The following is a 27,168-nucleotide window of genomic DNA, read 5'->3' as shown; positions in this document are numbered from 1 at the left end:
GAAGACAAGAAATAAAAGATAATAAACAATTTTACAATATTAACTTTAGGTGTTTTGAGTTGACACAATGACACTGAGATTATTTTTAACGATTAGAGACTTTATTAGGCTGAGGGGTGTGGGGGGCTTTAACGGGGGCGCGAGTGGGGGCTCCAGCCAATAATATTGTGACGTGTGGCAGAGAGAGAAACTGGATAAGATGGGTGTTGGAGCCCCCGTTGGAGCCCCTGGCCCTGGTGTGGAGGGGCTCCAGCAGGGGCTCCAGCGGATTTTTTTTTTATTTTTTTATAAATATATTCAAAAAACGTATTATTAAAAAAACTCATAAATTATTAAAAAAAACACACATTAACAAAAAAACACATTAATATCTAAAAATAAAAAAAAAAACACATTAATATATTCAACATGATGATATTTTTTGGCTCCATCTTGGAAGATGGGTTGATTTTGGGTTTTTTTTTGAAGTTGTGGTAATTGTTTTATGTGATTTTGGGTGTGGTAATTGTTTTAGGTGATATTGGGTTTATATATAGGAAGAATACTTTTTTTTTATTAAATTAAAGAGCCCAACGGCTCATTTATGTACTCCCAACGGCTATTTCACGTCTCCCAATGTCCCTTTACGCCCTACAGGTCCCGCGAACCACCTTGCGCCTGCTTTGAATTCCGTGCTCGCGCCCCTCTCGCGCCCCTCTCGCGCCCCAGTGGTGTGGTGCTCGCGCCTAGGGGCGCGAGCGGAGGGGCTCTCGCGCCCCCGCTGAAGCCCCACACCCCTCAGCCTTAAAGGAAAATAATTGTTTTTTATAATATAAAAAATAAGAACAAATAATGTTACTAAAAAATGTCTATTAAATAAGAAAAGATCTTTTTGGGAAATTATAGCAGACAAACGTAATCATAGGCAACTTGCATTGGCACCGACCAGTTAATTTTAAAACCCCCACGACTATACGTGATTCACTCTGTCTCCCAAATGTAAAGATAATCTTGTAATTTGATTTTGGTTTGCATAACTTATCATCAAATATACTTATTTAACAACTACTAACTTCGTTGTTCTAGTGATAAAGGTGTACGACCTTTAACTAAAAATATTTGTGTTCTTGAGTTTTAACGAAAGATAGTTTAAATAAATAAGTAAAATAAACCTCTCTAAACTTTTCTTTCAAAATGGGTGAATCTGAAAAATAATCTCCCCTCTTGGCATTCTTTAAAAATCTGTAATTTATTTTCCATTCAAATTCTAGAACAAGAAATTAAATTATATCCTTTCATTTTCTCACATATTTTTTCTCTCCTTTTAATTCCCTTTCCTTTATTTGGTTTATTAAACTTGAGAGCAGTGGCGAAACTTGTACATACACGTCGAGGGGGCCAAACTCAATATGTATAAAAAAGTTCATAGACTAGAGGGGGCGGGCGCAAAATTTCGGTCGGAAACGGGTGAATTTATACCATGTATAAAATTTTTTGGCTAAAAAAGGATAAATTTACACCATCGAGCGAAAAAAAAGGAGGTCGAGCTCAAAATTTCGATCGAAAACGGGTAATTTACACTATGTATAAAAATTTTCGGGCAAAAAGTTAATAAATTTACACTACCGAGCAAAAAACTGAGGGGGCCGGGCACAAAATTTCGGTCGAAAACGAGTAAATTTACACTATGTATAAACAATTTCGGCCGAAAAAAGATAACTTTACATTACTGAGCGAAAAAATGGAGGGGGCCGGGGCCACCCCTGGCCCCAACTAAAGCTACGCCCCTGCTTGAGAGCGCAACGTTAGTTTGAAGGGTTGGAGATATTTACAAGAAAAATAAAACTGAAAATATGTAAATTGTTGGAAATCAGGCCCTTGATCGAACACAAAAACTCGAGATTGAATAAACGACTCTTTTTATTATTATAAAACCAAGCAGACAAATTACAATACACATAACCATCTATTTATACTAAAACTTTAACTTACTCATCAAGACTCTTAATCACACTCAATCTAGGAAACCAAATAAATATAAAAATAATAAAATTAATTAAATATAAAAGCTCAATACATAATTCAACAAGAATTATCTATAACCCGTTTAATCTTTATCTTCTAAATTCAAAATTAACGTCTTCATAAATGATGCGTATGAAATATAGATTAGGTTGTCTCTAATCCACATCGGTTTCATTTAAATGCTAATTGATATAGGGATAAAAACACTAATAAGTTGTGAATTTCACGCTAATAACCATTAACCATACATGATCAAGCTAAGAAAAGAGCGAAATATAATATGTTTTTAGAGAAATCTCATTGTTAGTGATTTTTGTGTCATCAATAGCATTTTAGTTTAATTGGATTTACTTATTTACCAAAGTGAACTGAAAATAAATATTATTACAAATTAGAAGGTGTTAGACTACACATTTATACAAGATTACTCTCATTTTCAACACCTTAGAACATGTGGTTCAAGAGAGTGAAGCCCCTACCCTAGTGATCAGGGGGTTGCAAGGAGGCATAATCGTAGTGGTGGGGTCATTCAATGGGTAATTTTGATTTGAATGCGTGTGATTGGTAGAAAATTGCATGAAACTGACTGTTAGTTGGAACTAATTATTAATAGTAAGTGCTATCAACGAATAATGAAATCAGCACCAACTTGTTCAATCCGTGACAAATGCAACCGGTCAGTAGTAACAAATCTATAACAACTTGATTACCAATTTCAGTTGACCCATTAAAGTATGTGTTGTGGTTTGGTTTGGTTTGGCCTACCCGTGATGTATTTTAACAAAACAATGCATCAGTTTGGAAAAATAATGCCTAAAATTTGTCATGTGTTATCAGGCTATCATCTGATCTAGATATGAAACTTTTTGTTGGGCTTCAAGGCCCATTTATTAAAACATTACACACATCCGGTTACCTGAAACTAAATCCACGGTGCACAAAAAATCCGAACCCGGAACCGGATCTGAAAAAAACCCGAAACCGGTTTTTTTATATCCGGGTTTTAATACCCAAACCCTTACCTGACCCTACCCGTAGGGTACGTATAGGGTATGCATTTTAGTACCAAAACCGTACCCGATTTGTACCCGGTAATACCCGAAAACCCGAACCGGTTCCATACCCGGAACTGGGTTTTTCCAATACCCGAAACCGAGTTTTTCAAATATCCGATCTATACCCGAAAAATAACTGGAAAATACCCGAAAGAAACCCCTAAAAAGTGCAAATTTAAAAAATTTCAATCTAAACCCTAAACCCTATTCAAATACCCGGTTTTAGAATACCCAGTTCTATACCCGACCCGAACCCAATACATAGGGTATGGTTTTTTAGAGATAATACCCCGACCCGAACCCGACTCGGGTATTGCTAATACCAGATTTTCCAATACCCGATCATACCCGAACCCTGGTTTTTCTAATACCCGATTTGTGCACCTCTACCTGAAACACGTGCTTCCAAATTTATGGGCTCGTTGCCTTCCCTCAGATCAATTTCTTTACCCGTTAATATTTTATGCTTGATCTTGAGCATAAACTTTACTAACTATATACAATAATAAAAAGTTATACTTAAAACAGTTATACCAACAACATGCATATTATGTTTGCAGATCCAGGTTCGGTATCTTAACATCTAGTGAATCTTAAAACTTGAAAATTATAATTTTAAATGCCGGGCAACGTTTTAGAATACACATCAAATGATAAATATATTCAGCAACAACCATTGGATTAGAGTGAAGCCCCTACTTGTCGGGTTACTGAACAATCTAGTTCGCTTATCGAATTGTTGAGACATGGTGTGGTGGTAAGGTGTCTCTCCTTTATCTTAGAGGTAGAGTGTTCAAAGTCTACAAGGCAAAATTAAAACATCTTTATCTTTAAATCTGAGTATTTAATATTATATAAAAGTATAACACATTCAAGTCCTCCCTTTAAGTCATTATAAATTTTAAGATTTTAATACAGAAAAAATTTCATTTTCAAATTTGTATATGAAATCATGATAGCCAAATATTATTTTAATCATGATTTGATTTTATATACATAATTTAAGGAAAACTTCATCAATTTAAATAGTATATATAGAACATATAAATAACAATCGTTAGTTATATGTCATGCCTTATAGTGTTATAAATGTAACCATAGAAATGCATAACCCACTGGCTTCAATTGGTTAGACTCAAACCATCACGAAACAACATGATCACATGGTAAACCCAACAATTTTCATTTTTGACTACTACATATCCTACGTTCCAAATCAATGTATTTATTTTTGTGACCATCATGTGATTGGTTAATGAATTCATTGATGATGTCTATTTAAAGTCGTACATCATGTTATTATTTTAGTAATCAGGACCCGCTCACATTACGAGTGATGTTTTGTACTTGAGATGTGACGTGTGTCATCATATAAGGTGTGGATCTCGTTTTACCGTTGAATTGATGACATGGCGGGCGATGCCATCAGAGAAATGCACGGTTGGATGAAGAAGAAAGGGATAACCTTTTATTTGAACGGTAGATATAAGCTTTTAATTTTTTTTTCTAATTTAATATTTTAACTGTGATGCTTTTTAAAACTATTTAAATAAGTTAATTAATTAATAATTTGTTATTAAATACATAGATTTGATATTTTTATTTACGAACATACCCGTATAAATTTTAACGAAAAAATATTTGTTTAAAAAAATATTTTTTTGGTCTCGTAAATTAGGGATGAGCAAATTCGGTACCAGTATCAAAATCGGTTGGCACCGTCGGTACCAAAGTTTTGAGTTTCTGAATCGGTACGGTACCGGTACCGGTATTTCCCGAATTTTTACCCTCAATACCGGTACCGGTACTAAAAATTTGTGATTTTCAGGATTGAGATTTTCGGTATCGGTACAGTACCGATCTCCCTATCGTGAACAACTTTAACATGTGTTTTGACAGGTATGCTTGGTGAAATATATTTACGTCTTCAACTAACCGACAACGATGATTACTCGAAATTTTATATTTTTTAATTTTTACGTTAGTACTTTTTTAAATTTTAGTTGTCTTAAACTAATTTTACATATTAATATACTATTATTTTATTTAAAAAAGAGGGAAGTGGTGAATTGATGACCATTTCAATATTATTGTGAAAGAAAGTGAAGTGAAGTGAGATATGATGTGTCGCTGACATGACACTGTAGAGTAAGAAGCAAAATGGTATCTCTACCATATAGTCTAATACGAGTTGTGTTAATGCATTACTTATTGTTTCATGGTAAAAGAAAATCCACACACTTATACGGTTAGTAACGAAAATAGAAGTAAAGCAAGTTAAAACTTAAAACATAAGAAGCTTAAGGAAACATCATTTAAATGGTTGCAACATAATAAACAAGCAATCACTTATGCTTTCGGAGTAGATATGAACTAAACAATTAACCTATATTACATGGATATTGAAGAAACATGGATCCGTTCCTCTTACGGGTTTTGGATCCAATGAGTCCACATGGATGTGTCAAATACAACTAACCAACGATATGAGCACAACCTCCAGAAGTCCAGTGACAGAAACCTGCAAAACAAGCATCGTGAGCTCGTTACGGGAAGGACAAGAGGGGGGGGGGGGGGTCTTCCCATAACCACCCTCTTGCGTGAGAATAAGTACAGTTCTGATGGAGAGAAAGTACTTAAGTGTTTAGAGTAGATAGTGAAGAGTGGATGTCTTACCTCATGGAGATTGTGAAGTATTTATAGCCGAAGAGTATGGGATTATAATTGGCCCGGCTGTCCCTTTCTAGAAGATGCCTTGTAATCGTTTGGACACGTGCCCTCTTGTAATAGGTTGGGCTATACAGCCCATGTGCATGGTTGTAACAACCTGGACACGTGTCTTCATGTGATCAGACGAGATATATCTGGCCATGTGCACGGTTATAACAACCTGGCCACTTGTCCTTCTCCTATTGGTTGACAGAATACGTATTCCCCAAGAAAGGATCTTGGTAAATCTTCTAGAAAGTATTTAGTTAATTACAGCCGTCCTTCTGGTCATCCTAGCGGGTGGAGATACTACCCTGCGGATGACTTCTGAGGGTGCATGGATGCTTCCGCACATAGTCTCTAGGACATCATTGTTTTTCCTTTATTGAGTCATGCGAGTGATCCATTTGTCCCGCCGGTGGCCTATGAGGAGTTTCCCTCTGACCCGCGGGTGATATTTAAGGGTATTTGGGTCTTTTTGGTACCCTACCTCTATAGATATAAGACTATTTGATATGGGCACCGCATTGCCACTAATAGTGATGATGCGGCAGCGGTGTCAATGGGGAACACACCCCTTTGTTAAATTCGCCTTTGAATTGATGATGTCACTGGTGGGTAATGCAACTTTCATTAGCAATGGCCCAAGAACGAATATGGTTTTTATTCAAATAACAAGAACCGAAAGATTTGGTTGGCAAGCTTCACGCTTACAATTCTTTAATCAAAACATATTCAACTGATTAAACAAAAATCCAAACAACGCAATTTATATTTAAAAAAAAACAAACTAAAAACGAGATAATTATGAAACGAAATAATCAACAAAAACATTAAAAATAGTCTTTATAAATAACTCTGCATAGTCGGTATCTCCACCTCATCGATCAAATTAATAAACTTCAAAAAATATTAGTTATTGTTTTTTTTAATGTTGAGTATTTTTTTTAATAATTTAAATTTTAATTATGTTATTTTCAGTTCGAAAAAAGTACCAATGAGTTTGGTAAACTTCCAAGAACATATTTCCTAATCTCTGGTAACAAATTTTTAACTTGCACAATTTCTTCCATTTTCTTTAATGACAATTTTTTTAATATTCAACGAATCCTCCAGATGAGTCACTGACTAAAAAACCTCACCAAAGGCCAACTCCCGTGTTTTTCTTTATAATAAGTACTTTTCAAAGTAACGTTAATATAATTTCGTAAAAACCTCCAAATAAAAAAACCGTTATCTAAGAACATTAAAACACAAACCAAACCCGATGAGTTTGGATCCAATGCACGATGAAATCCCATTTTCCTCGTACTAGTATCGCATGTACAAATTATTATAGTTTTAATTAATGTTACAATTATCAAAGGACCACAATAAATATCGCTTGGCTTTCTTCAATTTTCCCTTTTGGTGTTGGCAGTTTCATCTTCTTCTACCTTGGCTCCTTTATTCTTTCCGTTTTCTTTAAAAAAAAAATTCTTGTTTGATGATGATTATCTCTTGATCCCTGCAACAATATATATACATATATATTTATTAACATATTATACAATTCTTGAATCACAAATTTTGATTTTTTTTATATATGCAATTTAGATCATATTAATCTTACACATATTTGTTGGGATTATATATAGAGACAAATTGTGTTTGATCTGATACAAGTGTGAAGATGGGTGTTATAAGCACCATTTTAGGGGCTTTTGGTTTTGGTATTGGAATTGTACTTGGACTTGTCATTGGTTATTTTCTCTTCATGTTCATCCAATCATCTGATGTTGAGGTTAACTTCTTATTAATATTTACTCACTTTACGTTCTAAATCGATATGTATACGTGTTGTTTCTTGATCCAATATGAGTGTGGATAGTGAGCTTTGAGGTTTAATTCATAACTTAATATATGGTTATATTTATTTGTTTTGCATCAATCAAGACTCCTGAAGTAAAGCCCTTGGTCGAACAAGATGAGCCTACCTTGCAACGAATGTTCCCGGAGATACCCGTTTGGGTGAAAAATCCTGACCATGATCGCGTATGTCTTGTTTATTGTTAAGTAAGTTGTTTATATGCTAACATTTGATTATAACTTTGGTTTATGAATAGGTTGATTGGCTTAACAAGTTTATTGAACTAATGTGGCCTTACTTAGACAAGGTGATTTATATTTCGTGTCTTGTTTTCATTCTTTAACATTTGGGTAACGGTTTAAAACTTTAAATGAATGTTTGCAATGTTTTTAGGCAATTTGTAAAACCATACTCGCGACAACCGAACCTATGATCAAAGAACAAACTCCTCAGTACAAAATTGATGAAGTCGAATTCGATTCGCTTACATTGGGCACCCTACCGCCTACTTTTCAAGGTTAAACTTGTATAAATCTTGAACCATAGTAATCTTATTGGTGTAGTTTTTATTATTATTATGTTGCTAGATTATGAGATGTTAGTTTCTTACAGGAATGAAAGTGTATACTACTGATGAAAAGGAGATGATTATGGAACCATCATTCAAATGGGCTGCAAATTCTAACATTCTTGTGGGTATCAAGGCGTTCGGGTTGAGACTGACGGTTCAAGTGGTTGATTTGCAAGTGTTTGCTGCTCCAAGGATTACTCTAAAGCCGTTGATGCCAACCTTCCCTTGTTTTTGTAAAATTCTGGTTTCGCTTATGGAAAAGGTGAAGTAGCAATCTTTTTTAATTAAGATACTAAATATTGTATGCAACTTTAATATTTTGAAGTTAAAACCTTCGGTAACGTATGCTTGTTTTAACAGCCTCATGTTGATTTTGGATTAAAATTAGGCGGGGCGGATCTCATGTCGATTCCAGGCTTGTATGGATTTGTGCAGGTTTTGTATTTTATTTTCAGCCTTTTTTTAATTTAGGTTCTTCAAAAACACCAATCTAGCATCAATCGAAGATTAAAAGATTGGATTTTTGTTAAAGATATTCAAGAATCAAGAAATTTTTTAACTTTTATCAAGATTTATTTTATTTTTATTATTATTTTTTAATTTCCATCATCAAGATTGGTCTTGGCTGACTTTTGTATTTTCTATTTCGTCAGGAGTTAATCAAAGATCAGGTTGCAAATATGTATTTATGGCCAAAAGTACTTGAGGTAGCGATATTGGATCCTGCAAAGTAAGTATGATCTACCGCTATATGTTTTCGTTTGTGTGATGAGATGCATAATAATGATGTATATATTTCGGAATGGCAGAGCTATGAAACGACCCGTTGGAATGTTGACTGTGAAAGTGATAAAGGCGGTGAAGCTTAAAAAGAAAGATCTTTTGGGTGCTTCTGATCCATATGCAAAACTGCAACTAACCGACGAAAAGCTTCCATCCAAGAAAACAACTGTCAAACACAAGAACTTGAATCCTGAATGGAATGAAGAGTTCAATCTAGTTGTGAAAGATCCTGAAGTTAAAGCTCTAGAAATCATGGTTTACGATTGGGAATCGGTATGTTTTCATGAGTAACAGAAACGCGGACGATAGTTTATAGTCAAAAGGTTGACCAGTTTGACTTGAAAAATCAAAGGCTTGATTTATGTTTGTAATGTAGGTAGGAAAGCATGACAAAATGGGCATGAATGTAGTGCCATTAAAAGATCTTACTCCTGAAGAGCCGAAGACTCTCTTGATCTCTTGAAGAACATGGACCCGAACGACACACAAAACGATAAGTCACGTGGCCAAATCGTGCTTATATTGATTTACAAACCGTTTGGTGAAGATCACATGCCAACTGATGCTGAAGAAGTGAGTGCAACACAAAAGGCTCCTGTAGGAACTCCTGAAGGCGGAGGCTTGCTTGTCGTTATAATCCATGAAGGCGAAGATCTTGAAGGGAAACATCACACGAATCCATCCGTTCGTATGCATTTCCACGGGGAAGAAAGAAGAACCAAGGTTTGTATATATATATATATATATGCAATCTGTTTAATGGATAGCAACTTTTGTCCTGTGGTGGTTGAAGTTGTTATCTGTGGTGGCGACTTCACCTTATAGTTGGAACACCAACTATCTAGGTGTAGTCTCTATGCCAGATAGCAACTCTAGCAGTTCAGCTGCTATAAAACAAAAATCGGGAACACTGTTTGATGTCTTCAGTATTCATAACTACAAGACATAGAATTTGCTATCTTAAAATAAATTAAAAAAACCCTCATATATCATCATGTTTTTTAGATATAACTCATTTAAAAAAAATTGTAACATTACTACTTAATTAAATCGCATACGTGTGGAAATTTTGTAGCCAATGAAGAAGAATCGCGATCCAAGATGGGAAGAAGAGTTCTCATTTACGTTAGATGAGCCACCGACTAACGAGAAACTGCATTTGGAAGTCGTTAGTACTTCCAAAAGGATGGGACTCATTCATCCAAAGGTACAATGGATCCTTAAATTTCATAACAAGATATTTAAGTTTTGTTTAATGTTGTCTTTGCTTTTGTTAGGAATTTTTGGGTTATATTGATATAAACTTGGCGGATGTCGTGGAGAATAAACGAATCAACGAGAAATACCATCTTATTGATTCAAAGAATGGCAAGCTTCAAGTGGAGCTGCATTGGAGAACTGCCTAGATTTGAACTCATGGTAGCCAGATTGTTGCATTCATCAATGGAGTTTGTTTAAATAATATTTGAGTTGTTTTATAAAATCTTTAACCAAAAAAATGCACGTAAAGCGTTCGGATGATTTGTGTTAACTATGAATCTTTTAGTCAGCAAATGATTGTACCCTCAAACGTACGTTACGTACGTAGTACAGATTATGTTAGTATAGTCAAATTACAAACGACTAACAGGAACTAATATAAACTTATGGTCCTAAATATATAATATCCACGAGACTTTTGCATATGTAAGCTTCTTGGTCATTTAAATGTATTTTTTTTAACAACGTTTGGAAATACACCCACCACCTGAATCAGCTTTCTTGAGACGAGATGTCAACCGTTCATACTAATTTAAAAACTATATTGATGGTAAATTCAGTTACGAACAAGTAATCAAGTGGTTCGGTCTTCAAGTACAACTAGAAGCACCTAAACCGAACTCGGCATCTAAAATGGCCTCCTCGGTTTGGTGCAAGGTTCGACTGGAACCACTGGTCGAACAACATAAATCACTTATACAGTTATACGTAGTGTATTAGTGAGTAGAGAGTTATGTAAGCACACTCTGAACAAAAGATACAATTAAGTACAAATTGAATATAACTTTATCACTAGTCGGTAGTTGGCGGTGGGGTGGGGACTAGCGATTAAACGGGATTAATCGGATCAGACTTTAATGTATATTTTTCCAGTTTTATATATACATGCACATATTTTAATATGTAATTTGCAGTTATATACATACACAAACATATTCTGGCCAGAATTTGGTTGGAATCTCATTAGAAGCTAGTTTTTGCTCGAATCTCGCCGTAAACCGTTGGTTTTGTTCAGAATCTCGCCGGAAACCGCCGATTTTTAGCCAGATTTGACTGTTGACCGATTAAATAGCCGAATACCTCAAAATTAATCAGTAAATTGGAGACTAGCGATTAATCGGTGCCTAGTCGGGTTTTTTGCAACAATGTTATATTAGAGGTGCACAAATCGGGTTTTTATAATACCCTGTTCCGGGCATGGAACTGGGTTCCGGTATGACCGGGTATTGGAAAATCGGGTATTGGTAATAACCGGGGCGGGTTCGGGTCCGGGTATTGTCTCTAAAAACCATACCCAATGCATCGGGTTCGAGTCGGGTATAGAACCGGGTATTCTAAAACCGAGTAATTGAATACCATATTCTCTTGTTTGCAATGTTGTTTAATTTTTTTGGATATTATTTTGGCTCAAAAGATCAATATTTGATTTTTTTTAAAATTACCCAAGATAAACAAAACAAAATTACACTAATTGGTCAAAGTGACCAAGCTCTTTTTGAAACATGGTTATCAAGAGACTTGACTTTGTCCAAATTCTTTCCAATAATGGCACCAACAAGAGATGATCATAATGCAATAAAAAATCTCTTTGAATTGATCTCCCTTTCGAACCGCTAAGTGAAGCTCAAAATGTCTGATCATGAAAGCAAATATCGGATCCACCTTGCACCATTGCCAAACAATTGAAGAGAGAAGACAAGAAGTGAGAGTATTTGCTATAAGTGAACCGGTATAGTGAACTATACGTCTATAACTAAATATTGTAATAAGTCATAAAATTGAAACAAAAAGCAATTTTCTAAATAACTGAGCTTTAGCTCAATCGGCAAGGGAGGAGAAATGAATATTTGGCCTGAATATCGCATGATCTCACCTTCGAATTCGATCCCAACCAAATTTCACCAGAGTGGGCTTTTGGGTGACAGGTTTTCCCAGAACAGAAAATGGTGGGCTTGGGCTACCTCGTGTTGTTTGCGATCATGGGCGTCTGGGGTCGCTTTTTCCCCTTGGGTTAGCTGGGATAGCCATCAAATAAATTCAAGATTTCAAGAAACATATTGCCTTGAAGCTCCACTATCATGAATAATGACCATACACCGACATAAAGTGACATGTCAATGTGTTAGGGTTCGATTCTGATTACTAACAATTCAACTGAAATTGAGAAAAGCATAATATATTGGAATTGAAATCGATACGAAGAAGATGATACAAACTCGATAACTAACCACCAAGTGGCCCAGGGCCATGGCCTTCTCAATGCCCAGCAAAGAGCCAAATGACCTCACTAATATTCTTCTCCCATCTCCCTATGCTATATTGACACTTATCTATAAAAAAGTAAATTGCACTTGACCCCCTCTAACAATAGACAAATGACAATTTAGACTAGAACTAGAATATGATTCCTATCAAATATCAACATGTCACACAATAGAGGACCCTAAGAAGCATGATAAGGCCAAGATGGTGCCTACATGCTCAAAGGTGAAATTAGGCTCATCCGGAGCCGATCCATCATAGCTCTTGAAAAATAGGCTCCATTGGAGCTGCCCTAAGGAGGCATCATTGTTGGTTATATGTTAGAAACTAGGCTTCTTATCTATTTTGGGTTTGCTCACCTAATTATTGAGTATACGTTTAGTTAAAAGTCATCACCAGTTATCTATATATGTTAATGACGAAAAGAAGTACAATAAAACTTAAAACAATTATATATTATATGATCGCATATTCGACTTGCATGCATAGAGGTGCCATAGTTGGTGCGCGAACAACCTACAACTTTCTACTTAGAAAATATGCCCAAACTAACAAAAATTTTCTATGAAATCTATAGCTCAACTCATGCTACATTGGCAGCCAATCAAGAACTATTAAGATTCATGCCACAATTTAAGTATTTAACCGTTGATGCAGTCCCAAGCACAATTTCTTCAAAGAACCAAGAGAAAAACACAAGTTTTCTTCAAAACAATGACAAATGTTAACGTATTTATTCAAGAGTGCAATTTAAAAAACACCATAAGTTCATTTTCTTGTTAAAGATCACCAGCAAAACCATTAAAATTCAAATCAAAACTTCAATGCAATTTTTTTGACTGGTTAAAAACTTAAAACAACCACTCCTTTTTCAGCAAACTAGAAACAAAACTGGTCAATAAAAAAACCAACAGATAACATGCAACCAAAAACAGCCTCGATCCAACATAAAACCGCATCTGAAAATGCAGCAGATATGATGAAATCACAGCCTCCTTCCTCTTCTACCACTCTTTCGCCTGGTGCTGTCAGTTGGAATTGGTGTAACATCCTCTGCAACAACAAAAAAACAACTCAACTCATTAATCAAATATGTTTTTTCACCTTCGTTTTCAACTGCGTAAATTGCAACAAGTGCATTTTCACAGTGCATCAGATGCAGTCTCACTAGTGCATCACGCAATACACGCACAGTTGAAAACCAAGGTTTTCACATACATACAGAGTCAGTCATAAACAAACATATGTGTGTGCGTTTACATACCTATGCGGCCAATTTTCATGCCAGAACGAGCAAGAGCCCTGAGAGCTGACTGAGCACCGGGGCCAGGTGTCTTGGTCTTGTTACCTCCAGTAGCGCGCAACTTGATGTGAAGAGCATTAATGCCAAGCTCCTGAAATGAATCAAAACATGATATCAATAAACACCCTTGTAAAAGTATTTGTGCAGCAGATGAATATATAATAGGTAACCTTGCAACGCTGTGTAACGTCTTGTGCAGCAAGCATAGCAGCATAAGGTGAAGATTCATCTCTGTCAGCCTTCACTTTCATCCCGCCTGTTATTCTCACCATCGTTTCTCTTCCAGAGAGATCAGTCACATGCTGCAAATAACACAAACGTAAATAATTAAAAACAAAATGAGTTTGAATTATTATTATTATTATTAATATTAATAAAAAGGTTTAAAGTAACTTACAATGAAGGTGTCATTGAAGGAAGCAAAGATGTGAGCGACACCGAAAACAAGCTCACCCTCACGGGTAGCGGGTCCGAGGGTCACATTGTCTTCCTTAGGCTCTCTCGTCTTTCTCTTCGACTAACAACATAGCAAAACTTATTAATCAAGAATTAATCCAATACAAACATATCATCGATGCACCAGGTTAATAACATTATTCTCACAAACTTTTTTAACAAACAAATTTCATCAAAGATTCTAATGTAACCAACCAACAGCAAACTAAATAAATAAAACAATAATCAAAAGCCTCAATTTTTATATGTTCAAAATCATCAATTAACAACAACTTAAAACAAATACATAAACGCATATGGAATTAAACAAATAATAGTTAAACCGAAACGTACACTCAATCGATAAAATTCAAATCGATGATAAACAATCAGACAATAAGAAATAGAGATGGTGTACTAATTAATTAATTAATTAATTACCATGGTAGTAGCAGAAGCTTTCAATTCGCCTTCTTGCGTGCAAAGTGACGAGTGAGTGAACGCTTGGTTAGTGTTTTAGGGCACATTTTATGTCACTCAACCCTTTTGGGCCAGGCCCAAACTCTGTTATACTAATTAGGTGCCTACGTTATACAACACGAAACGAGACAAGGCTAGCTCGAGCTCGACTCGAATATCACACCGAGCTGACTCACCTTAGCTCGAAACTAAAGCTTAAATTTTAAACTTGGGTTCGTCTTAATTATTTTGATATTTATATAATTTGAGTAATTCTAATTACATTTTTGTAAAACATGTAAGAAGGAAAAAAATGAATTAAGATGGTAGTTTGATTGTCATTTTCTCCCACTAAGTTAGCTAAATCATTTATGGTAGAAATAGCTAATGGTAGTTCGATTGTCATTGACTATGTTATTCGTAATTGCAGTCTCACCCTCAACAGGTACAAATTTTTCATTAACCTTATACACATGCAAATGAATAGTTCTGATGATGAGATCATAGGTATGGATTGGCCTTATTTACAACGTGTTGAAGTTATTTGTTTTGAGATTTATTTATCTGAACTCCTTTTTCTAAGGGTTTGGTTTAACCCTAAAGGTTTTTGGAGAGAAGCCTCCATCTAGACTTAACTTTATGTCTTGCTTTCAGGCCCTCGTTACTTGCGCAAGAAGTACATGGCTTTCTTAGCCCAAGTAGTCGAGAAGAAATCCAAAGAGAAGAAGCTTTTTGATATCCTGAAGGGTCGTGATTTTCATGAAGTTTTCGGTCGTCCTCCCGTTCGTCAAGTTGAATTTCGTAATGATCTCGTGCCCAGAGCAACTCCCGTAGCCAAATCTCCTTACCGTCTTGCACCCTCAAAAACGCAAGAACTCTCGATACAACTCCAAGAACTCTCAGACAAGGGATTTATTTGACCTAGTTCTTCCCCGTGGGGCGCACATGTTTTGTTCGTAAAGAAAAAGGACGGTACCTTTCATATGTGCATTGATTGCCGAGAACTCAACAAATTCATCATTAAGAATCGTTATCTCTTACCACGTAACGATGATCTCTTCGATCAACTTCAAGTAACCGCTTGCTTACCGAAAATCGATCTTCGTTCGGGTTATCATCAACTTCGTTATCATCAACTTCGTGTCAACGAAGATGATATTCCCAATACCGCATTTCGAACTCGATAGGGGCATTACGAATTTCGAGTTATAGACCTCGATCGTAGATATATCGATGTTTGTTATAATATAGTGTTGTTAAGAAAAACATAAGAGATCCAAACTGCTTTTCGTAAAGTCGTTACAGGTTATTAGAACCTTTAAACTCGTATTTAAAATTGATTGAAACTCAAGGGGGGTGTTTTTGAAAATATGTTATACATATATACATAACAAAACCCTAACCCTAACATAAACATTCTCAGCTGCCACCCCTTCCCCATTGCCGTTTTTCCGGCAGCCGCGATTTTCCGGCGAGAGTCCAGCGACAGCGATTCCGGCGAGAGTCCAGCGACAGCGATTCCGGCCATCCTCTCCCCCGTAACCCCGACACCACCACCCTCTTTCCCTCTTGGTTCCTCGGTAATCCCCTCACCAAAAAAAACCGCCTCCTTTCCCTCTCCGGTCGTTTTTTCGGCGACCGGAAAACCGGTCTCCCTCTCCCGTACTCTCTGCTCTCTCTATCTCTCTCTTTCTCGCTTGCTCCGTCTCTCTCTCTCTATACTCTCTCTCCGCTTCTCTTTTCTCTCTCGCTCTCTCTTCTCTTTCTATTTCGTTTTCCGGCGCGCCTTCGGCGGCCGGAATTGGCTCCGGTGACCCCTGTTCTTCATCTCCGACGACCCCTGCTCGGCTCCGGCAATTATTCTCGGCCAAACATCTTTTATAGGTAATGAGAATTAGAGTTTTATTTGTTTTGGTATCTAACCCGTAATCAGTAATCGAGTCAAGTTCGATTCCGTTCGTGACCAACTTCGGTTTGTTTTTGTTAACAAATTGATCAAGTTAATATTTATATTTTCTTCTTATTTTGTTAACATCATATTTATTATCTAGATTATATTAATATTACTAACTCTTTATAAAAAAAGTATATCATTATTAATTCTAATTATTAGTACTATAAATGTCATATTTATTGATAGATCTTTAATATGGTGAAGTCGTTTAGAAACCGAACCAAAATTTAGTATGTTATTATTATTACTATTATTAATATTATTACTATTGTTATTATTACCATTAACAAAACAATTTTTACTTTTATTGTTATTATTATCATTATTATTAATATTAAAGTGGTTATTATTATTATTAAAGATCATATTATTAGTACTCATCAAAATCATATTTTTTTTATCATTAATTATTAACAATAATATAACTATATTTATTTTGCGAACTCATTTAGAAATCAAACCAACATCGAGTATGGTATCATTCAATATTATTTATTATTATTATTTTTACCAACAACGCTTTAAATTAATACTAAGATTTTTATTCTTTAACTATTATTATTAGTATTATACTATATTAGTATTATTAATAATAATTATTGTTATTATTATCATCATCATCATCATTATATATATATAACATATTTCATAGTTATATATATATATATATATATATATATATATATATATATATATATATATATATATATATATAATAATGGGGCTCTGCCCCTTGGACCCCGCTAGGGGTTGCCGCCCCTAGAACCCCGCTGCTAGGGGCGCTGCCCCCGGACCCCCGTTCGTTGTGGGTAATAATTAAACTAGAAACACGATATGGGTAGTTATAGTAATTAATACGCGTAATTGTTATACAGTTTGCCGTGCACAACTAAAGAATGGGATTACCATTAACGGTGAACGTAACCGCATTTAGGTGAGTGTCTAGCCCCATTTCCTTGTTATGTTTTCGGGGCTGTGTGCATACTCGATGTGATAGTTAATAGACTTACCTTAAATGGTAAGTGTATTCCATGTACGATTTATGTGATAGATATTATGTTATGAACGTGATTGAAAGCTTGTCGGTACGTGAACGATCTTCGAATATTGCAGGTGTTGACAAGGGAGGTATGTATTTGAAAGATGAATGTGTATGATATATACACACACACACAACATATGAATATGTATGAATGATTAAAGAAAGTATATGTATGTTACGGGTATATAAAGACATTATGTACGAAGATGAAGAAGTAAGGGATCAGACCCTAATAATATCTGAGATAGAGAAGAAAGGGATCAGACCCTAATAATATCTAAGATAGAGAAGAAAAGAGGGATCAGACCCTAATAATATCTGAGATAAACAAGAAAGGGATCTGACCCTAATAATATCCGAGATAGACAAGAAATGGATCAGACCCAAATAATATCTGAGATAGACAAGAAATGGATCAGACCCTAATAATATCTGAGATAGACAAAGACAGAGGGATCAGACTCTAATAATATCTGAGATAGAATGGACAGTAATTATATAGAATGAAAGTATGTATAAAATTATGTAATGAAAGTAAAGTAATTATTATGTATTTTCGGATGCATAATGGAAGATAAGAATATGTATTGTATGATGTATGATTAAGTAGAACTCACTCAGCGTAGCTGTCTTTTAGTATGCACGCAGGTGAGTAGAATGAGACAGCTGGCTTGAACGGGGACACATGGCAGAGTGATAAGAGTCTGGCATCTGAAGACTCAAGATGTTTTATGTTTATTGATGTTTAAAATGAAAGACAAAACGTTTGTTTAAGACAAGTTATGAAATGTTATGAATGTTTAATGCAAGTTTTTATATTCCGTAAAAAGTTTTAATTAACTCTGATATTTAGAACTGTGTTTATGAGTAAACCCAACGTCCAATGTGAGGCACCGGTAATGGGGCCTTACAGTGTGTGTGATATATGTATACGGGGCTATAACACCATTACACCCATAAAACAAAACCCACCCTTTGCTGAATGGGCGCTAAATGTCACGAAACTTTAATTCGTAGTAATATTTGTTTAATAAAGTAAGATGCCTTTAAACTCCCCATTTTGTAGCCTCTCCACTACACATAGCCTTACACCCCTTAAACAAAAAATTCCTCGTTTGCTGACTGAGCATAATATGTCACTTATCCCCCCCCCAATTTGTAGCCTCCCTTTATGTAAGCCCCGGTGCCCTACTTTGGCGTTGGATTTACTCAAAACATAGTTCCAGATATCAGAGTGAATTAAAATTTTCGCGGTATACTCAAACATCAAACATTCACACAAAAAACTTAAACATGTATTTAAAGTTCAAACATCATAAAACATATAACTTTAAATCTTCAGATGCCAGCTTCTTTATTCTTCAACCATGCGTGCTCCTCAAGCCATCTCCTTTAACCAATTTATCTGCGTGCATACTAAAATTCAGCTACGCTGAGTGAAGTTCTAGTTAATCAAACAACATACATTCATACACTTACTTACATATACCATCCGAAGATACATATTATATACTTTACCTGTTTACCTTTCTTTCGTACATGCATACATACATTCTTCATACTTTCGTACTACATGCATAACTATCTTTACCATCTCAGATATTATTAGGATATGGTCTTTTCTGTCTTAGATACTATTAGGGTTTGGTCTCTTCTGTCTCAAATATTATTAGGGTCTGGTTCATTCTGTCTCAGATATTGTTAGGGTCTGGTCCCTTCTTTCCATACAATCATACATACGTTTCTTTACATATACATATTATTATATACTTTCATGCATACTCTTAACCTCATACATATTCATATACCATACACTTACCACTTAAGGTAAGTGTATTAACTAATCATATTGAATATACACACAGCCCCGAAATCATAATAGGGAAATGGGGCTAGAAACTCACATATTACAAAAAGATTATCTGTCAATGAAGATACAATAGTTACACCGTGTAACTTAAAAAATAATTAACATATTATAAAAAACAAAAATATGGTCTTGACAAAAAAAACTTTTTTTAAAATTTACATATTTAAAAAAACTATACGGTACTCGAACAAAACATAAAAATAAATTAGCTTATGACAATCCTCCCTTTTAACATGTTCTCTTCCAGCAATCTATGACTAACGGAAGCGCAACTCCGTTAGTTTTTGGTCGCGGAAAAAAACATTTTTAACTGGAAAACTTTTTGAAACCCAAGATTAGGCCCTTAAGAACCCCCCTATTTTAGTAAAAAAAAACTCAATTATTGAGGTCGCTAGAACCCTATGTGGTGGTCGACGGATTAACGATTTCAACCGGAAATCGTTAATGAGGTCGCTAGAACCCTATGTGGTGGTCGACGGATTAACGATTTCAGCTGGAAATCTCCTTTTTATGGTGGAAAGCATCAATATTGGTGAACAGATACTGGTGGTCTGCAATGGTGCTGTTATGATAGTGGTGGTCAATGGTCGTGCTATATTGGTGGTTGCATGTCAGGACATGTGGTAGTGTTAAGGTGGTGGTCAGAGTTGGTATTCAAGTGGTGTTGTTTAGGTGGTGGTGGTGGTGTTCAAATTTAGTTTTACAATAAAAAAGGAGATTTTCGGCATAAAATGTTTTTCCGCGGCCGTAGTCTAAATAAGTTACATTACAGTTAGTCAAGGATCGACAGAAGCAAACATGTTAAAAGGTTGGATTGTCACCGGCCATTTCGTTATTTGGGACCCGCAACAACCAAAAATTAATAGTAGAGATTATTTAAAACCATTATACATTGACTGAACTAAAAGTAATTTGTTAGTTTTCGTATAGTAACAAGAAAAAAAAAACGTTTCTAATAAAGTGAACAGTAACGTATTTGTTCTTTTTTATAAGTAAAGTCACAAATGTTCATTTACTATAGTTAAAGCCGCATAAAAGTATTAAAGAATATAAATAAAAGGTTAAAATGGTACTACGATCATCATGAATATTCACACCGTGAACCATGTGATGTGTCTAATGGTTTATCATGTTTTCTTCACCAGCACTTTGCCGTGAATTACCATACCTTCTCAACCCTCTATATAATACCTTTATACCACATCGGTGGTATTGTAAAATGCCATTTACATATCTATTTCTCTTTCTGTTAACTTGCGTAATGACGCCATCCATGACAAGAAGACAAGGAATCATCGACATTAATGGAGGTTTGAGCTTTCAATAGTATCATTTTAATATCGTTTTTGCGTATACTAAAATTTAACGTGTGTGCAAATATAGGTGTAAACCAAGATTCTACTATTGCAAACGGTAATATGAATGGAACAAATGGGCCATCAAATCAACCGAATTCTACTCCATCTAACACCACCTTTGATAACAATAATGTGCAACAAGTGCGAGCCGCATATGATGGTGTATCTCATGAGTTCAAGGAGATGCATAATCTACTTGCAATCCACGTAAAGTTTTTATGATTTTTGTATAGTGCACTTAGAGTTTGTATGTTTCAATATTTTTTATTCTAGGGTTTTCCGATATTGATACAGAGACAAGATGTGCAGAACTATGTGGAGGCGATGACGATCCACTTACAGTACATGGATCTAGAGATGCGTAGGAGGTTCTATCAAATGGCTTCCGATGATACAAGAAACCGAGCTCCCACCACAAGGTTGCCACCACGGCTAATCACATGCCAAAGATGCAAGACTTCGCCAGCAATCATGGTATACTATCCATGCAAACACTTATGTGTTTGTTTAGCGTGTGATGCCGAGATGTCAAATTGTCCGATTTGCAACAACATCAAACAATCTAGTTTCATGGTTATCCTACCCTGAACCTAATCAATGAAATCTTGATTACCTTTATCCAATGTTAAATTTTCTTACTTGATAAATAAAAATAACCGCTAAATGTATCTTCATGTTGTCGTGGAATTTTATATCAATTGATGATCATTAATAGGAACACAAATAACGTTCCCATTAATTATGACAATTGTATATATATTGGTACTGTTGGTGTGAATTTGGTTCGTCAATGCACGGTTAAGGTAGCGACATGGGTGGTTTAATTTATGATACAAAAAAAAAAAACTATATTTTGAATACAAGTACGTTTTTAATAAAAACTTGTATATGAACGTCTTAAACAAAAGTTAATCAGAACCGCGTATTGTTTCTTTTAAAACACTCGAAAAACGAAATTTATTAGAGAATAATAAATTTACTTACAAGTTAAATAGTTAAAAACTATATTTTTTGATGTTAAAGGGTGTAAAACCATGAATCTTAGAATTTAATAAAAGTGTATTAATATTGGCCTCTAGTTATTAACTACATAAAAATTACTAAAATACAATTTTACTTAGTTTGTAGATGTGTTATAATGTAAATATTGATTATCATCTAAGACCCATCACATGGATGTGGAGTACGATGGTATCTTCTTACCTTAGTTCAAGAGCATATCACATCGGTGTAAATGGGAGCAGTTGCATGACAATTTATATTCGAGAGTTATTGGACTTAAGTACAAAGTCCCTACTTCGATTGCAACTTCGTTACTAAAGGTTGTCCCTACTTCGATTGCAACTTCGTTACTAAAGGTTGTAGCTATATTCTGCTTACATCTTTGACCTGAAGTAGCAACTTAATTTAGTGGTAACATGTGATCTTAGTAGCAAGTGAGTTGCGGTAGTGTCTTGTAATTCAAGTGAATCTTAGAACTTTGGTAGCTACTATGTTGCTACCGAGTAGAGTTTCTTATAAGGATGTAATCGCAGCGGGTTACACCCGAACCACCCATAACCAATTATGAAAAGTTGTGGCGTTTCACCCCCAATCGGTTCGATGGTTCAACACCAATATAAAAAACTAATTTGATCTAATGCCAAAACATCGAATTCGAATTTCATAAATAGAACATAACTTTTCTTTAAATAACTTTACTTTTTATGTAATTCGATAAATAATTTCTTTTGACATAAAATAATTTAGTAAGAAAATGAAATGTACATATATGAATTAGAAATATATAAATCCACAAACTAAGCGGAAACAAACTAAGGGGAATCCCTTTGCATATGTAGGTGTTAATGAAATTTGAAGCTTTAATAAATTAAAATTTTGATTTCGGAAAAGTCCAACAATCAAATATTTAAATTTTATCAAATCCGTATCACATCAAAGGGGAATAGGACATTTTGAGTGTAATTTCTTGCAATTAAACAATAAAAACATTGATTAAAGAATTTGATACAGTGTAATTAAATATTAGTGACTCATGTTAAACAATATTCAACAAATATTTTGGTAGCATAACTTATTTTTGTAAGATCATTTGGAACGATATTTTTATTTTGTTTTTTGTCATCAATGAGATTTGAACTCCACCTTATTTAGAGGCAAAGCCTTACCTAACTCTGTAATACCTCTACACGAAAATCCTTTAGTTTTATACTTATTTTCTTGTGATAAAATCAATACGATGTACTTATTTTACATAAAATAAGACGAAACTATATTAATATAACAAGAATAATTAATATGTAATTACAAGTTTTGTGTTTGTCGCATTATAGCGGTGCATCAACGTGCATTCTGTTGGTATGGGTTAAGTTCGTTACGATACCGATAATAATTAAAAAGATTAATATGTCAATGTAGACACAATAGTTACATCATGTAACTTATAATAAAAAATAATTAACATATTATAAAAAACACAAATATGGTATTGGAAACAAACTTTTTTTAAAACTTACATATTTAAAAATAAATATACGGTACTCGAACGAAACATAAAAATAAATTAGCTTATGACAGTCTCACATTTTAACATGTTCACTTCCAACGATCCACGACTAACGGAAGCGTAATTCCGTTAGTTTTTGGTCGCCGGAAAAATATTTTTTTTAGCTGGAAAACTTCTTTTTTTACCGGAAAACTCAAAATTATCGTTGAAATTCTTTTTGAAACCCAAGATTGGACACTTAAGACCCCCCCCCCCCCCAGTAAAAAAACTGAATTGTTGAGGTCGCTAGAACCCTATGTGGTGGTCGACGGATTAACGATTTAAGCCGGAAGTCTCCTTTTTAAGGTGGAAAGCATCAGTGTTGGTGTTCAGATATTGGTTGTATGTCGGCACATGTGGTAGTGTTAAGGTGGTGATCAGAGTTGGTGTTCAAGTGGTGTTGTTTAGGTGGTGGTGGTGTTCAAGTTTAGTTTTACAACAAAAAAAGAGATTTTCGTCAAAAAAATGTTTTTCCGCGACCGTAGTCTAAATTACGCTACAATTAGTCATGGATCGACGGAAGCAAACATGTTAAAAGGTTGGACTGTCACTAGCTATTTCGTTATTTGGGATCTGTAGCAACCAAAAAGTAATATGTAAGGCCCCGGTCTCGGTGCCCTACTTTGGCAATGGATTTACTCATAAGCATAGTTCTAAATATCATAGTGAAATAAAACTTTCATGGAATACTTAAAACATTAAACATTCATACATAAAAACTCAAATATGTCTTTAAAGTTCAAACATCATAAAACATATCCTTCAAATCTTCAGATGGCATCTTCTTTATTCTTCGACCATGTGTGCTCCTCAAGCCAACTGTCTTATCCTATTAATCTGTGTGCATGCTAAAAGTCAGCTAAGCTGATTGAGTTCTAGTTAATCAGGCAACATACATTTCATTCACATACTTATATATACATACGTATTTGAAGACACATATTACATACTTAACATGTTTACCTTTCTTTTATACATACATTCATTCATTCTTTCATATTTTTATTCATACATAACTATTTATATTTTTTAAAGAGCATTTCGATCTATAACCTTCGCAGATATTATTAGGGTATGTTCCCTATATTCGCAAATATTATTTGGGTCTATTTCCTACATTCGCAGATATTATTATGGTCTGTTCCCAACAATCGCAGATATTATTAGGGTTTGTTCTCAACTATCGCAGATAGGGTATGTTCCCTACATTCGCAGATATTATTATAGTTTATTCTCTTCTTACTCGTACGATCATACATTCATACAATTATATAAATACATCCTTACACTGTCATTTCACATACACATAACATTCATAAGGCATACTCTTACCACTTAAGGTAAGTGTATTAACTATCACATAGAGTATGCACACAGCCTCGCAAACATAATAGAGAAAAGGGGCTAGAACTCACATGCGTCCTGTTCCTTTCTAAGTTTATGGTCACACCTCTTCTCAGTTGGGCACACCTAACTGTGTGGAAATTAACAAGCATCATTTAACTACTTCTAATTATATTATATTTCTAGGTTAACTAAACCCCTAGCTAACGAGGGTCCGAGGGCAGCGCCCCTGGCAGCATGGTTCTAGGGGCGGTAGCCCTTAGCGGGGTCCAAGGGGTTATGTTTAAAACTTATTTTCGTTAATAAGTCTTTACTAAAACCTCATCAGAGAACTGAAGTTCAAACCCCCGTATATGTTTCATTACATATACATATCCGGCGTAGAATGATGGAGATGGAAATGATTTAGGTTTAAGGGTATTTATACTCCTTAAGCCCATGGACCTTAGACCCATCTTCATCTAAGTCCATGATTTATTTCCATCTATTCAAACCCACCATCCTTTTATCATTATATTATTATTATTATTATTATTATTCTAATAACTCAAATTAATTCTAATTCTTCAAACGTAAATAATATTTGAATATCATTTATAGAGATTCGGGATGTTATACACTACACATAGCCTTAGAGGTGTATAATGACAGAGAAAAGAAATATAAATTTAAAAGAATACAAAATAAAAAGAAAATATTTTGATGGTCCTCACTTCCTTCTCTTTACCTTCGATTTCATGAACCCGAATTTGTTACCCAATCACCCTACCTACCTGAATGTTTGGACTTGGCGGCAGTGTTGCCGACCAACTCGGGGAAACCCAATTGCTACCCCGCCTACCCGAGCTCGGCCTCTGTGAAGAATAAAGGTATATTATGGCCTATTGGATATTGAAGGATGGTATTGATGTGATGCTAAATGTTAGTAGATAATGAGAATGATGAGTGGAAGGCATATTCATGGCATGAAAGTTATTCTTCCTAAGTTTCCAATTAAAAATGTGATATCCTTCTAATAAATATCTACTTATTCCACTAATATCACATACTAAGCATCAAACATTTATAAAAAGATATGGTGTCTTAACCATTTTTTGGATTGCTTACATGTGATGTTTGGAGCATAAATAGTAATAGTTTCATTAAAAATGATCTTCTTTTTAATTTTAGTACATAATAAAATAACATTTAATTTGTAAATTTGTTAAGAGGAGTCACATGGTCCAAATGGTAGCGGGAGAGCATGAAAGTGACAAGAAGACATTTGCTCTCCCTTCGGGGGACACTGCCTCCAACCTTCCACCTTTTTAGCTTCTATGGCCCTCCTTGAATCGACACTTAGAAAAAACAATGAATCCACATTCATGTTATTCTTTTCTAACTTTATTATTCAATTTTTATTTTTTCTTAATAATAATGAAATGAAAAGGTTTACATGACAAAACCTAAACTACCAACTTTGATGATTACAAACAAAGTTAAGAGAAAAGCCTAAGAGAAAAAAATAAAAAAACATATTTTCAATTAAGTTATATATGATTATCTTTAATCCAATTAAGTTTTTTTTATATGAGAATTGAAAGACATTTTTTTTCCGAATACCCGTGCTGGTATCGATTTAGTCTATTCGGTGCAGGTATTGGTACCAAATTTTTAAAATTTTGGTATGCGGTACATACATGTACATGTATTTTTGGTGTTATACCCGTTTGAAATTTTGGTATGCGGTACATACATGTACATGTATTTTTGGTGTTATACCCGTTTGAAATACGCAGAGGTTTGTTAGGAAGCCCCATGATTAATATCTAAAAAAAAGTCCAACAAATTATTAATCATATAGCAGGCTCATGAAGTTGATCGACCTTTCTGATTAGGGTTAAGAAGTCCCCTTAACTATACCCGTACATCATCAATCCAAGCAAGGCCACCATACTTCATTGATCACATTTTTATCCAACTTTCAAATCCTGCTTATAATCAGTGCCGATTTAGCCTATTTCATACCCGTCACGTGCCTGTATCGACACCTTGACTGATTCAACTTATTTGTTATCCGTACCCGAAAAGCTTATTCTTTTAGGGATTGATTTGCAATAGAAGAAATAATTAGGGTAGAATCCATACAAATCCAAAAGACAGGGGTCATATTTATCCAAACACAAAACAGAAGTGAAGAAGAGTTTGCTGGCTGTCCACTTCTGATTCGAGAAAAACCCACACACAGATTCTCTCTCTCTCTCTCTTTGCTGGGTTCATTCAACATATATTATTATATTTATATAGAGAGAGAAACTAACGCTAGAGAGAAAGAAACAGAACGTATGTTCTCAGTTTAAACTCTCCAATTCTGCTGGTGTGAATC

At 34.8% G+C, this 27,168-nt stretch overlaps 1 protein-coding gene and 1 pseudogene across 2 annotated transcripts; one reads left to right on the top strand and one right to left on the bottom strand.

The window, feature by feature from the left end:
* Positions 1-7,374: 7,374 nt before the first annotated feature.
* LOC143536010 (synaptotagmin-2-like) lies at positions 7,375-10,377 on the top strand (annotated as a pseudogene). The gene is made up of 11 exons (XR_013135814.1): positions 7,375-7,551; positions 7,704-7,802; positions 7,874-7,924; positions 8,011-8,134; positions 8,230-8,450; positions 8,549-8,623; positions 8,842-8,918; positions 8,998-9,248; positions 9,304-9,694; positions 10,047-10,178; positions 10,249-10,377. The product of XR_013135814.1 is annotated as a synaptotagmin-2-like (transcript).
* A 2,978-nt stretch (positions 10,378-13,355) lies between these two features.
* Positions 13,356-14,729, bottom strand: LOC143536009 (small ribosomal subunit protein uS11x). Its single transcript, XM_077030099.1, has 5 exons — positions 14,673-14,729; positions 14,194-14,313; positions 13,967-14,098; positions 13,758-13,887; positions 13,356-13,546 (listed from the first exon to the last, which is right to left on the bottom strand). Exons 1-5 carry the CDS (start codon positions 14,673-14,675, stop codon positions 13,479-13,481), a joined length of 453 nt encoding a protein of 150 aa, XP_076886214.1. The 5' UTR covers positions 14,676-14,729; the 3' UTR covers positions 13,356-13,478.
* Between the last annotated feature and the right edge of the window lie 12,439 nt (positions 14,730-27,168).

This window comes from Bidens hawaiensis, unplaced genomic scaffold (assembly GCF_021521415.1).
Source record: "Bidens hawaiensis isolate Kalapana, Puna unplaced genomic scaffold, B.hawaiensis_p1.1 tig00010731_1, whole genome shotgun sequence".
NCBI classification, from domain to species: domain Eukaryota; kingdom Viridiplantae; phylum Streptophyta; class Magnoliopsida; order Asterales; family Asteraceae; genus Bidens; species Bidens hawaiensis.
This window is presented reverse-complemented; position numbering and strand designations above follow the sequence as displayed.